This window comes from Ceratotherium simum, chromosome 27 (genome assembly GCF_057802395.1).
Source record: "Ceratotherium simum simum isolate JZ-2026a chromosome 27, ASM5780239v1, whole genome shotgun sequence".
Taxonomy (NCBI): domain Eukaryota; kingdom Metazoa; phylum Chordata; class Mammalia; order Perissodactyla; family Rhinocerotidae; genus Ceratotherium; species Ceratotherium simum.
Window position 1 is genome coordinate 3,422,826 of NC_141926.1, and position 12,505 is coordinate 3,435,330.

Genomic DNA, 12,505 nt, shown 5'->3' on the forward strand with positions numbered 1-12,505 from the left:
GAATTTTGGTGGATTATATGTTCCAAGGAATTTGGTCCATTCCATTCAAGTTGTAAAATTTATAGGCACAAAGTTGTTCATAATATTCTCTAATTAGTCCTTTAATATCTGTAGGATCTATAGTGATGTCTTTTCTTTCATTCCTGATGTTTGTAATTTGTGTCTGTCTTCTCTCTTTCTTTTCCTTGTTTAGTCTAGCTAGAGTTTTATCAATTTTGTAGATTTTTTAAAAGGGTCAGCTTTTGATTTTATTGGTTTCTTCCTCAATTGTTTTTTGTTTGTTCTTATTTTTATTGATTTCTGCTCTTTATTATTATTTTCCTTTTGCATGTTTTGGGTTTGATTTGCTCTATTTCTTATTTTTTGTAAGATGAACACTAAGATAACTAATTTGAGACCTTTGTTCTTTTCCAGTGTGAGCATTTAATGCTGTAATTTACCCTTATAAGCACTGATTTAACTGCATCCACAAATTTTGATAATGTGTTTTCATTTTCATTTCATTTAGAATATTTCCTAGTTTGCCGTATGACTCCCTTTTTGGTCCATAGATTGTTTAGAAGTATGTTGTTTTATATCCAAATATTTAAGGATTTTTCTGATATTTTTCTGTTATTTACTTTGTATTTTTGCTATTTTCTATTATTTATTGTGTATTTCTTTATTTCTAATTTAATCCCTTATGATCACAGAACATACTTTGAATTCTGTTAAATGTCAGTTAGGTCAAATTGGTCGATAGTGTTGTTCAGGGATTCTGTATCCTTTCTGATTTTCTTTCTTACTTTTTTAAAATCAGCAATGGAAGTAAGAGTGTTCAAGTTTCCAACTCTTAATTGTGAATTTATTTGCCCTTGGAGTTCTGTCATATTTTGCTTTGTGTCTTTTGAAGCTCTATTGTTAGGTACATACATAATTAAGATTATTATGTCTTTTTGGTACACTGACCTCTTTATAATTATGCAGTGTCCCTCCTTATCCTTGGTAATATTTCTTGTTCTGAAGTCTACTTTGTCTGATAATAATATAGGCTCTGCAGTCTTCTTTTAATTAGTGTTTGCATGGCATATTTTTTATATTCTTACTTTTAACCTCTGTCTTTATATTTATCTTGGGTGTCTTGTAGACAATGTATAGTTGAGTCTTGCTGTTTGATGCATTCTCAGTCTTTTAATCAGTGTATTTGTACTGTTTTCATTTAATATATGTAGAAAGAAATACAGAAATATTTCTAGTTGTTTCTTTTTTCCTCTTTTTTGTCTGCTGTTGAATTGAATATTTTAATAATATATTTTTTCTGCACTTTTGGCTTATCATTTACACTTTAAAAACTTTTAGTATTTGCTCTAGGGTGTGTAATACAATCTTTAATTGTATTTAAATATTTTTAATTAAAAAATTAAAATTAGGGGCTGGCCCGATGGCGCAAGCGGTTAAGTGTGCGCGCTCCGCTGTAGCAGCCCGGGGTTCGCCGGTTCGGATCCCAGGTGTGCACCAATGCACTGCTTTGCAAGCCATGCTGTGGTGGTGTCCCACATAAAGTGGAGGAAGATGGGCACAGATCTTAGCCCAGGGCCAGTCTTCCTCAGCAAAAAGAGGAGGATTGGCAGATGTTAGCTCAGGGCCAATCTTCCTCAAAGAAAAAAAAATTAAAATATTAAATAATAAATAAAAAATTAAAAATTTTTAATATTATACTGCTTCAGGTGTACTGTAAGAATCCTAAAACAGTGTTTTCCCATCTATTAATCATACTTACTTCAAATTCCTTTTCTCATTGTTCCTGTGTCTGGGTCATCTCTGAGTCTGGCTCTGTTGATTACTGTATTGCTTCACTGTGGGCCTTTTGTTTTCCTTGCTGTGTCGTTGTGATTTCTTATTGAATGTTGGACATTGTGTGTGGGGCAGTGGAGCAGTGTTCAGCACACTTTTCCTGTTATGGGCCAGATAGTAAGTACTTTGAAGTTAGAGGACCACATCATGGTTTCTGTTGCATATTATTTTTCTGGTTTTTTTTTTTCTTTTTAAAAAGCCCTTTAAAATGTAAAAACCACTCTTAATTCACAGCCTGCACAGAATCAGGGCGTGGGTTGCACTTGGCCTCTGTGCTGTAGTGTACCAACCTCTGCAGTAGAAAATGAGGAAAATAGTGTTTACTCTGGGAAATGGCCACACCTCTTGTTCTGTTGGGCTGCTGGTGGGGGCGGTGAGCTGGGTTTGGGTTTGTTGTTGCTGTGGTTACGTTGGTGTACCACTGGCTTCAAGTCTCTCCCCTTTCCTTGCACTGAGGGTGGGGGCTGAGCTGCCAGAGTGTCGTCCTCAGTCTCCTGCTCCCCTCTCGGCTGTTTGCCTTCCCTTATGTCTGTGCCACAGAGGGGTCTCCTTCTGTCCTTTGATCCGCCTGCAGCTGTAGACTGCTCTTCTGGCTCCTGGGTGTTTGCTGGGCTGCTGGTGGAGGACGGAGGGGAGTTCTCTGTTGTTTTGGTTCAGCTCCTGTCTTCCTGTGTCTGGGTGGTGATCCTGTCCCCGTCCCTGTGGCGGCCACACTCTGCCCTGTGTCTTTGGCAGGTCTTGTGCTGGAGAAAGTTTCCTTCCCCTCCCCTAAAGTAGGAGGAGGAAGGAAACTCCTCCTCCCGTCCCTGCTTCCCCGGGGTAGGCTCTGTGCGGCCTTGATGTTGTGGCAGTTCCCACTGAGGGTTTGTTCAGTCCACTCTTTCAACCCGCTTACTTCCTAAAAGGTTTCTTAAGTGTAGTGCTAAGAAAGAGGTACTGATTTTGAGTCTGGTTCCAATGACAATATCCAATTAAGAAGTGAATTAATGACATGTTAAAGGCTCCCAGGAGGGAGAAATGGTAAGGAGAGTTGGGTCCATCCTGGTTAAGGGTTATAACTGTGTTGGGCTTTCATTTCAGTCTAGCTGTTTTTTAGTGGTTGCTACAATATATGCAGGGCTACCAGGTTCTGTAACTCCAGGGAGCATTCACATGGAAAAAAATGGAATACAGTATGAATATTGCAGCCTGTGACTTTGTGGGACTCAGTTACCCTGAGTAGATGCCATGTCTGTGTGTGATCTCTGAGGGATTTGCTGCAGTCAGGGTGAAAATGAATTAAAACAATCTGATAAGTGGACAGAATTATAGCAAACAACATGAAAAGCCCTTATATTTTTAGTTCAGTATTTTAAAATAATACAATTATGAGTAATTTTTAAAGACAGGATGTTACTAAATAGGTGACGATTGAGTTTTGTCATGCTGCTCTTTCAAGCTAAGCTTTTACATGAAGAAGTGATACTGTTTCTGGGTCAGCTCATAGTTTCCTAAACTGTCCAATCTGTCATTCAGAAAGGCCAAGAAGCCCTGTGGGGTAGATTCTGCCCCAAGATTGCTGTAGAAGGTTTTATTCTAACCAGAAGCGTTACCTCTTCCCCCCTAGATCCAGACGCAGAGGTGTGTCTTCATGTATTGCGACTTGTGCAGTCTGTGGTTTTGGAACCAGAAGTCTTCTCCAAGTCGGCCTCCGAGTTCCGCAGCTCCCTGCCCCTGCAGCGCATCCTGGCCATGTCCAAGAGCCGCAACCCCCACCTGCAGACTGTGGCCCAGGAGCTCCTGGAAGACCTCCGTGCTCTGGAGCGTGATGTGTAAGGGGGACTTCTGTGTCCCTTCCCCTTCCCCAGGTCCCCACTTTGTATTCAGAAACCATCAGCGTGTGCTGTGTGTTATAGATGGCAAAATGTGATTGACTAGAGATGGACGTGAATTGATATATACTTGCCTCACTTCCTCCTGGAAGTGAGAGTACTTGTGGGCGGTTGGTTAATCTTGCCATAGGGGAGCCTGAGAAAGAATCCTTCCTTCCAGAAAGGCCCATGTCAGCTCTCCCTGGAAGAGGGCCTTCTTAGAGCGGCTCCTGCTGCTCGGGAGACTTTCCGAGATCTGTAGGTTCCCCCATAAAAATGGGAGATTAAATAACCACCTACTCTGTTGGTCAGCATTTTCCTGAGATACATTTCTTTGAAAAGTAATTCATTCTCTCTCTAGTAATTATAATTAACCCCCCAAAATGCAGGTTTACCTTTAAACCTTTTGGTGAACCTGCTTTCAGACAACACTGGACATTTTAGTTCTATATTTTTGTGCCTCTTTTATTTTTGAATAAAGGAAGTCAGAAGAGTCATTGATGTGCAACAACTATTGTTTTCTGAAATATTAAAACTTGATACTAGAAGTTGGATATTACAGTGCGTGCACTTGATTGGTAGAAAAAACTCTCCTTACATTGTTCAGGGCCCTTTGACTATAAACTCAGAAGTGCAATTTTTCATATAACAAATAACATGAAAGGAACCTCATAGATTGGAGCACATGCATGGTTGAAGTTCTTTACAGGATGTACACAGTGTGTGTCCCGGGCGTCCCCTCACCACGTGTATCCTTGTCATCTGCATCCAGGCCACTGGCAGAGAACAAAGGAGGAGACACTTCATTTCTCACAGACAGCACGACGTGTGAGGGTGGAAGTTCCGTCTCCGTCACTCCTTAAAGTCTCATGAGGGAACACGTTCGCTCCTTTCTTCTGATGCTGCTTCCCCCGGTGTGACACTGCCGGCCCTTGGGCTCCGGGTGTCCTCTGGAGTGAGAACAAATGCAGGCGTCCCCTGACAGGGGCGGCCTCATACATGCTTACAAACTGTTTCTGCTGTGTTTGACATTTCAGAGTAACTTCATTTTTCTTTTAAGTAGATTTTTATAGGCAATGTGCAGTTTGTGGCTGAGGCTGAATGAAGGAGCTTAGGGGAAGGCACAGTTACTTGAATTTCACAAGCCAACATATTGTAGCACACTAGTCATCAGAGCAGAGAAATGTTGTAAAAGACAGTTTAAAATTCATGGAGGCAGAACTTGGTCCATCTGTGCTGTGTGGTTCCGTAGGTCCTGATTATTGGTGAATAAAATTGAGGATGTTGTGTTTTTGTACTTTTTCTAGCATGGATCATTTTCCTTTCGGTTATTTATTTGTTCGATAAGGTAACGAGAAATAAAGTAGTGTAATTAGTTTATGCTGCCTTTAGAAATGCATGATTTTTTTCTTGCCAAAGATGGGATTAGCGGTGTATAGAGAAAAATGAAACTGGGCCAAACCTGTGACTGTTGCATAGTTTACCTAATTAGTAGATGGATGTGATTAAAAAGGACGAGTTTTTTCCTCCTAATTTTGAAGTGCTAAGGATAGCAAGAGTTCTTATGAAAACTCCTTCAGGAAGAAACAGATGACAAATGCGTGTTCTGAATGTCTATCACGGGAAAAGTGCTGAAGGCCAATTTTAAGGAGTGTCTAGCTTTCTAATATTTCTGCTCTTTACATGGAGGTCGAGGGGAAAACATGGGTTCTTTCATTTGTTTGCATTGAGAGATCTAAAGAAAACTCAGTTTAAAAGTGTGCATGAAAGCATGCACTTGGCAGTGTTTGAGGTTTCTTGTGAATTTTAAAATCAGAAACACAAGCAGTAAAGTGGTACATATTTTTTTAATTTAATTTTTAAAGAATTTCTCCTTTATTTATTAAGTTAAGGAACTTTTTCTCTGTAGTGCTGTCGGTTTATATGTAAAGGCATGAAACCTGCCAGGCCAGATCTAAGCTGTTTTCCATGAAGTCCCGAAGAAGCGGATCATTGTTAAGATGCAGGTCAATGCAGAGTCTTCGTGGATGGCTTTGGGTTACCTGTGTCTGCTCATGGCATGAACTGGGATAAGCCCGATGTTATAAGGAGTTCTTTGCATCCCAGCTATTTACATAGCCCCATGTCTTTCACTTATTCCAGAAGATTTTAAAATTAATTCAAGTACCGAGCATAGCCTCGCAAGTCTGGGACTTCAAGAAAATCAGCCCAAGGCTGGAAGTCAGACCATGGGCAAGGAGAGATTTTAATAAAAGTTGTGAATGTGGCCATTACATGGATGCTACCAAACCTGGCATTAGCTGTATTGCCATGACATGAATACGAAAGGAAAAGGTTGATAAATACTTTTGTAGACTTACTAATTTTCTGAGAAGTCCTGAAGTTGAAGTTGGCTCTCTTTTCTTCCACGATGTAGATGTTTAGACTGCCTCCTAAGGACTGGTCTAACCCATGTACGGTCTCCAGCATAGACCCTGATGTAGTGCAGGACACAGTATAGGCTACAGCGTTCTGTAGACGGTGGGCAGGCTCAGAAGGTGGAGTGCATGAGCCCATTAAAAGGTCTTTGCTGAGGGAGACTGGCCCTGGGCTAACATCCGTGCCCATCTTCCTCCACTTTATATGGGATGCCGCCACAGCACGGCCCGACAAGTGGTGCGTTGGTGTGCGCCTGGAATCCGAACCAGCGAACCCTGGGCCGCCGCAGCAGAGTGTGCACACCTAACCGCTTGCGCCACCAGGCCGGCCCCCACAGGGACTCATCTTTAAGGACCACGGCTGCCTCTCTGCTCTGAGAGTGTGCACATTTAAGTTTGTCTCCAAATGTAGAATAAGATATGGAATAAGGAGTCTTTTGAATGTGTTAGTGCGTGTTATAAAGTGACGACTCTTACTGTCTTTTTTTTTGTTATTTGTAATTCTTCAAGTTTTTTTTAATTGTGGTAAAATTTACCCCATAAACATAAATGGTAAACATAAAATTTACCATTTTAACCATTTTTAAATGTAGCATTCAGTGGCATTACATACATTCACCATGTTGTGTAACCATAACCACTATCTATTTCCAGAACTTTTTATCATACCAAACAGAAACTCCATAGCCATTAAACAATAACTCACCATTCCCTAACTGCCCTCCTACCAGTTCCTGATATCCTCTGTTCTACTTCTGTCTCTATGAATTTGACTATTCTATGTATGTCATATAAATGGAATAAAAATATTTGTGCTTTTGGGTCTGGCTTATTTCACTCAGTATAATATCCTCAAGGGTCATCCATGTTGTAGCATGTGTCAGAACTTCGTTCCTTTTTATGGCTGTATAATATTCCATCGTATGTATGTACCACATTTTGTTTATCCATTCATCTGTTGATGGACACTTGGGTTGTTTCCATGCTTTGCCTATTGTGAATATTGATGTTTGAGTCCCTGCTTTCAAGTCTTTGGGGTGTATACATAAATGTGAAATTCCTGTATCATATGCTGATTCTGTGTTTAACTATTAGAGAAACTGCCAGCTGTCTTCCACAACACTGCACCAAACATTTTACATTCCCACCAGCAGCGGTGCACGAGGGTTCTAGTTTCTCCACATCCTTGTCAACACTTGTTATTGTCTGGTTTTTTCTTGATTAAGCTATCCTAATGGGTGTGAAGTGGTATTTCATTGTGGTTTTGATGTGCGTATCCCAAATGACAGTGATGTTGAGCATCTTTTCAGGTACTTATTGGCCATTTGTATATCTTCTTTGGAGAAATGTGTAGTCAAGTCCTTTGCTCATTTTTGAATTGGGTTGTTTCCTTTTTTTTGTTGAGTTCCAGGAGTTCTTTTTATATTCCTGATATTAATCCCTTATCAGATATATGGTTTGCAAATATTTACTCCCATTCTGTGGGTTGTCTTTTCATTCAGTTGATAGTGTTCTTTGCTGTCAGTTGATAGTGTTCTTTGCTATACAAGAGTTTTTAATTTTGATGTAGTCCAACTTAATCTATTTTTTCTTTTGTTGCCTGTGCTTCTGGTATATATCCAAGAAATCATTGCCAAATTCATGGTCATGAAGATTTTCCCCCATGTTTTCTTCTAAGAGTCTTATAGTTTTATCTCTTCAGTTTAGGTCTTTGATCCATTTCGAGTTAATTTTTGTATATGGTGTTAGGTAAAGGTCCAACCTTGTTCTTTTGCATGTGGATGTCCAGTTTTCCCAGCACCGTTTGTTGAATTTTGTAATTGTCATTTGGAAATATTATTATAAGTCTGCGTTTCAAGACACAAAGATTATGCTAATCATATTTTTAAAATAGTTGGTTTGTTTCATGAATAGCCTTTATTGTAAAGTTTTACGTTGTTCCCAAAATGGAGCTCCCTCGGCTGCTGCTTTGCTACCATGAATGTGTATTTAATGTTCTTAGAACATACTTAACACAAAATGACTGTCAAAAAACTGACTCTGGGTCATATCGTTTGTTATGTTTTTAATTGAAGGCATATTTGCAGCTCAACTTTTCAGAATAAATGGTTTTATGCAAACTATTACTCTTGAATGTCTGGGAGAAGAGTCTAGGCAGCAGGAGGAGCAGGTGCAAAGGCCCCAGGGCACTTGTTTGGGGGGCATTTGAAGACAGCAGGGAGTGCGTGGGCCGCGGGGAAGACTTCATGGCTCGCTCTGTGTGGAGGCACATCGTGGGAGAGCTGGGGGCAGGAGCAATATCTGATTTGCATTTTATTATTATTTTTGTGTGTGTGAGGAAGATCAGCCCTGAGCTAACATCCATGCCAATATTCCTCTTTTTGCCGAGGATGGCCCTGGGCTAACATCCATACCCATCTTCCTCCACTTTATATGGGACGGTGCCACAGCATGGCTTGATAAGCGGTGTGTCGGTGCACACCCGGGATCCGAACCTGGGCTGCCAGCAGCGGAGCGTGTGCACTTAACTGCTACACCACGGGGCTGGCCCCTGATTTGCATTTTATTTTTTTTATTTTTTGTAAGGAAGACCAGCCCTGAGCTAACATCGATTGCCAATCCTTCTCTTTTTTTTTTTTCTTCCTCCCCAAAGCCCCAGTAAATAGTTGTACGTCATAGTTGCACATCCTTCTAGTTGCTGTATGTGGGACGCTGTCTCAGCATGGCTGGACAAGCGGTGCATCGGTGCGCACCCGGGATCCGAACCCGGGCCGCCAGCAGCGGAGCTCGCGCACTTAACCGCTAAAGCCACGGGGCTGGCCCTGCGTTTTAAAATGTAAAAAATCGATTCCATTTTTAAGATCATTAGTTGGCCACGCCCTCTTTCTTTAACTGAGTGGTCCTCTGCCAGCCCCCACCATTGAAGCAGCAGGAGTCCGGGATACCAAGACCAGTGACTGAGGACTTGGTGTCCACATGCGCTTCCCCAGGGTAAAGCCTTGGCTCTTTCTGGACGTCCCAGGCCAGCTTCTCTACCTCCCAGCGAGCAGCCCTCGGACTCGCCACACCCAGGTCTGAGGTCTAGTGTTCTCGTGGGGCCCAGTGCCTGCCTGACTGCTGTGCATGTGTGCTGTTGCACAGGGCCCGGGTGATGCGGCGGTGACACGTCCCTGCTAGGGTGGAGGAGAGCACCTGCTCAGTGCCAGCTAGGGCGGTCTGTGCCCTGTTCTCGGTCGCTCACACCGTCAGCCGTCTTTCAGTTGTCCCCATGTCTGCTCTCTCCTTGGTTGCAGACCCTTAGAATAGTGGCTCTCAGCTGTGGCCGAGTCCTGGAGCCCTTTGACAGTCTGATAAACTTTTCTACACAAAAATGCACGTAAGCATATATGTGCCGTTTCCTCTACGATTTCTGGGAGCTTGTGGGGGCCCCCCATCAATAGTTGGTAAGGACCCCTTGCCCTGAATGTGAGAGTCACATTTGTTGAGTTCATGTGGCCTGGTGCAGTGCCAGGCATGGAAAGCATTTAATAGTCATGATTTCTGTGAAACCGTGAGGCCTCCCACATTAACGTCAGCCCTGTAGCTGGACATGAAGCATTTGGTTTCCTGGTAGCACTCAGGGCCTGTGTCCAATTTGCCCCAGGTTAGTCTTCACAGCCGCTTTCCGCGGGTAAGACGAGCCCTGAGATGTTAAGCTGCTGGCCTGAGTGGCAGAGCTGTGATTCAAGCCCGTGTCCCTCTATAGTAGCCCCTAATCATGATGGGATGTCACCTCTGCCTCCCTGGGTGTGTGTCCACATGTTCTCCAGACCAGGGTCTGGTCCGGCTCTTGGGCTTTCACAGTTGTGATGACTAGTGATTTAAATCCCTCTGGCACCTTCCTTGGCCCACATGCTCTGGGTGCCACCGGCAGGCCCATGGGGTCATAGAGAGGGGGAAGGGAGGGGAGGACAGGGCCAGACTTCTGCCTAGCCCTCCAGTGGTGTTTGGACAGCACGTGTTGATACATGACAGCCTCCTGTGGCTGCCTGATCACGTGATAACATTCAGAAAGATGAGAGACATAGATTAATCATCAATATTACAGACATTGGTTTTTAATAGGTTCTGTTCTGTATCTGTAGGTCAGTTTACAAAATTAATATTTACTCCTGTCTTGGGGCTGATTGGTCACGGGCTCACTGCACCTTGTCTTACCTTTGCCTGCAGCAATGGAAGATTTCTCTCGTTCAGTCTTGCTTTGTGACCACTTAGCGCTGAGACAGATGATTCAGGAGCAGACGCATTCTCCCACCTGCTCTAGGCTGGAAAGCCAGCTCCAGGCGCAGCCGGGATCGGAGATGACCCGCCTTCCGCTCCTCTGCTCCTCTGCTCCGGGGCAGGGCCGTGGGGGAGAGGCGACACCCTGCACGCATGGTTGGTCTTTTTTCTTTTCTTTCTGTTCTTTAACTAAATGCTAATAGAGGAGAAATAAAGAACAGCTGAACCTTGGAAGATATCACTTCAGGGCAGAGTGGAGCAAGTCCCTCATGTTGGCAGGAAATTCACAAAAAGCACATTTTTCTGGAACCTGAAGCTCACCTCTTAAGCATCAAAGCTGTTTTTTGAGGTGAACTCTTTTCACGGCAATCTTTATAAAACACATTGCATACTTGCTGCCTTCATACGTTGTACTTGGCACATTTAATTCTTCTTGATGAATCAGCGTCTCCCCTCTCACCCCCCGAGCCGGGGAAGTAAGTTTCCCAGAATCTTAGTGCTGCACTTTGTCATTTGAACACTCTTCCTCCCGTTATGAAAGTAGAAGGCTGTTCCTCACACTGCGGTGAATTTCTAGGCTCTGTGTACCTCTTGGTTACAGGAAGTGGGGGCAGGGGCACATATGGCCCAGATCCCTATTGGTCAGAGGTGGCTTAGGTTTGGTTCTGACCAGGCACAGGGAGTGGTAGGGCGTTTCTGCCCCAGTCGAGCTGCGATCCTGCCATGACAGCAGCCTGGGGCATGTGCCTTGTCTGTGGAGTGTGGCCGGGTGGGACCCTGACCTCGGTGTTCTCTCGTTAGGTCCCCGGGTCTGCAAGAAGGTGCCCTTGAGAATCGGGGAGCAGGGCGGAGCCCCTGCCTTGCAGTGGCTGTGCTGGAAGGTTTACCTTTGGGTGAAGAGGCACCAGTGCCCAGGTGGCTCCTAGAGCCCCGCGCCCCCGCTGGCTGGGCCCAGCATCCCCTGCTCCTCTCGCGTCTCACTTCTCACCCATCTTGACTCCACTGGAGACCTGCCTCCCTGGGAGTGGAGGCGGAAAGACCTTTCCCGGCAGTGGCCTGCCCTTTGGAGACCTCGGTGGCCGAGGCCCTGGACTCCCGGGGAGCTCACAGTCTGGATTTTATCGTCAGTTGCACACGTGCCAATGGATGGCCGTGTCCTGGATGAAGCCACAACTGCTGCTTTCCTGTAGCGTCTGCTTTTGCTGCTGAGCTGCCCTGCTCCTCCATCCCTCTCTCCCCACATGCACACCAGCATACGGGCTCCCCACAACCCCTACCCCCACCCCCAAACACTTTCTGGCTGAATCAGGTGTGGATGTAGTTCCAGTCTTTGTAATGGTGTCCCTGGTGGGTCAGTGAGTGGATACAGCCACAGATCTTGTCTGTGTGTGTGTCTGTTCCTGTATATGTGTGCGTGTGTGTGCATCTGCCCATGTGTACACACATGAGCCTGTGTGTGTGTGTCCATGTGTGGGGTCTGTCATCCCTTTGATACTAAGCCTGCATCTTGGCTCTGGCCCAGCCAGGTTACCTGTTATGCCTGTTCTCCAAGCCCATGAAATCCTTGCAGGAATTTAGCCGCAAATAAGAAAACCCAAGCCTCTGTGTAGAGATTTATTTCCAGAATGGAAGGGAAGCACATAAAAGAATAAAAATCCAGAAGCAGCAGCATCCTGGGAGATTGTCTTCCAGTGAACGGCCTCAGCCATGTTCTCAAGCAAACAGCACCGCGGAGGGGTCTGGGTCACTGAGCACTTGGCGCGGGGCTGGCCTGGGGCTGCCCTTCGTTCCCTGTGTCTTGACTGAATGGGCCAGTCACAGAGGGGTTATTTTCTATCTGATGTTACAGTCAAGCAGTTCGTGGGTGGAGCTAAGGAAATTCGTAGTCAGGTTTTCCAGGGCAGACATGGCCCTCTGCCCAGAAGGACTAGGGTTCAGAATGGACATTTCTCCTCCTGTCACTCTCTCTCTGTGTCTGCATGTTGGACGGGGCCTGGAGTCGGTGTGCTCTCGGAAGGGCCCGTGGCTGCAGGACTCCCGATAGGCCCAGGCAGTGCATTCACCCTGAAGACCTTTACATCCCACGTTTCTGGGCATGTGTATCTGTTTAACTGTTTTTGGCTGTGGACCAGGTATACCTGTGCT

General features: G+C 44.6%; 1 protein-coding gene across 7 annotated transcripts in view; it reads left to right on the top strand.

Annotated features, from left to right (window-relative positions):
- Window positions 1–8,217, top strand: part of HSF2BP (heat shock transcription factor 2 binding protein) — a 110,525-nt gene extending 102,308 nt beyond the window's left edge. For 6 of the 7 annotated variants that reach the window (XM_087418022.1, XM_087418020.1, XM_087418019.1 and 3 more), the window contains 2 exons: window positions 3,440–3,644; window positions 4,456–8,217. In XM_087418022.1, the coding sequence (XP_087274148.1) occupies window positions 3,440–3,644; window positions 4,456–4,546 (296 nt within the window). In that variant the 3' untranslated portion in view covers window positions 4,547–8,217. Of the gene's footprint in view, window positions 1–3,439; window positions 4,181–4,455 lie in introns of those variants that run through there. The other variant, XM_087418021.1, reaches the window with a different exon arrangement.
- The last annotated feature ends 4,288 nt before the right edge of the window (window positions 8,218–12,505 follow it).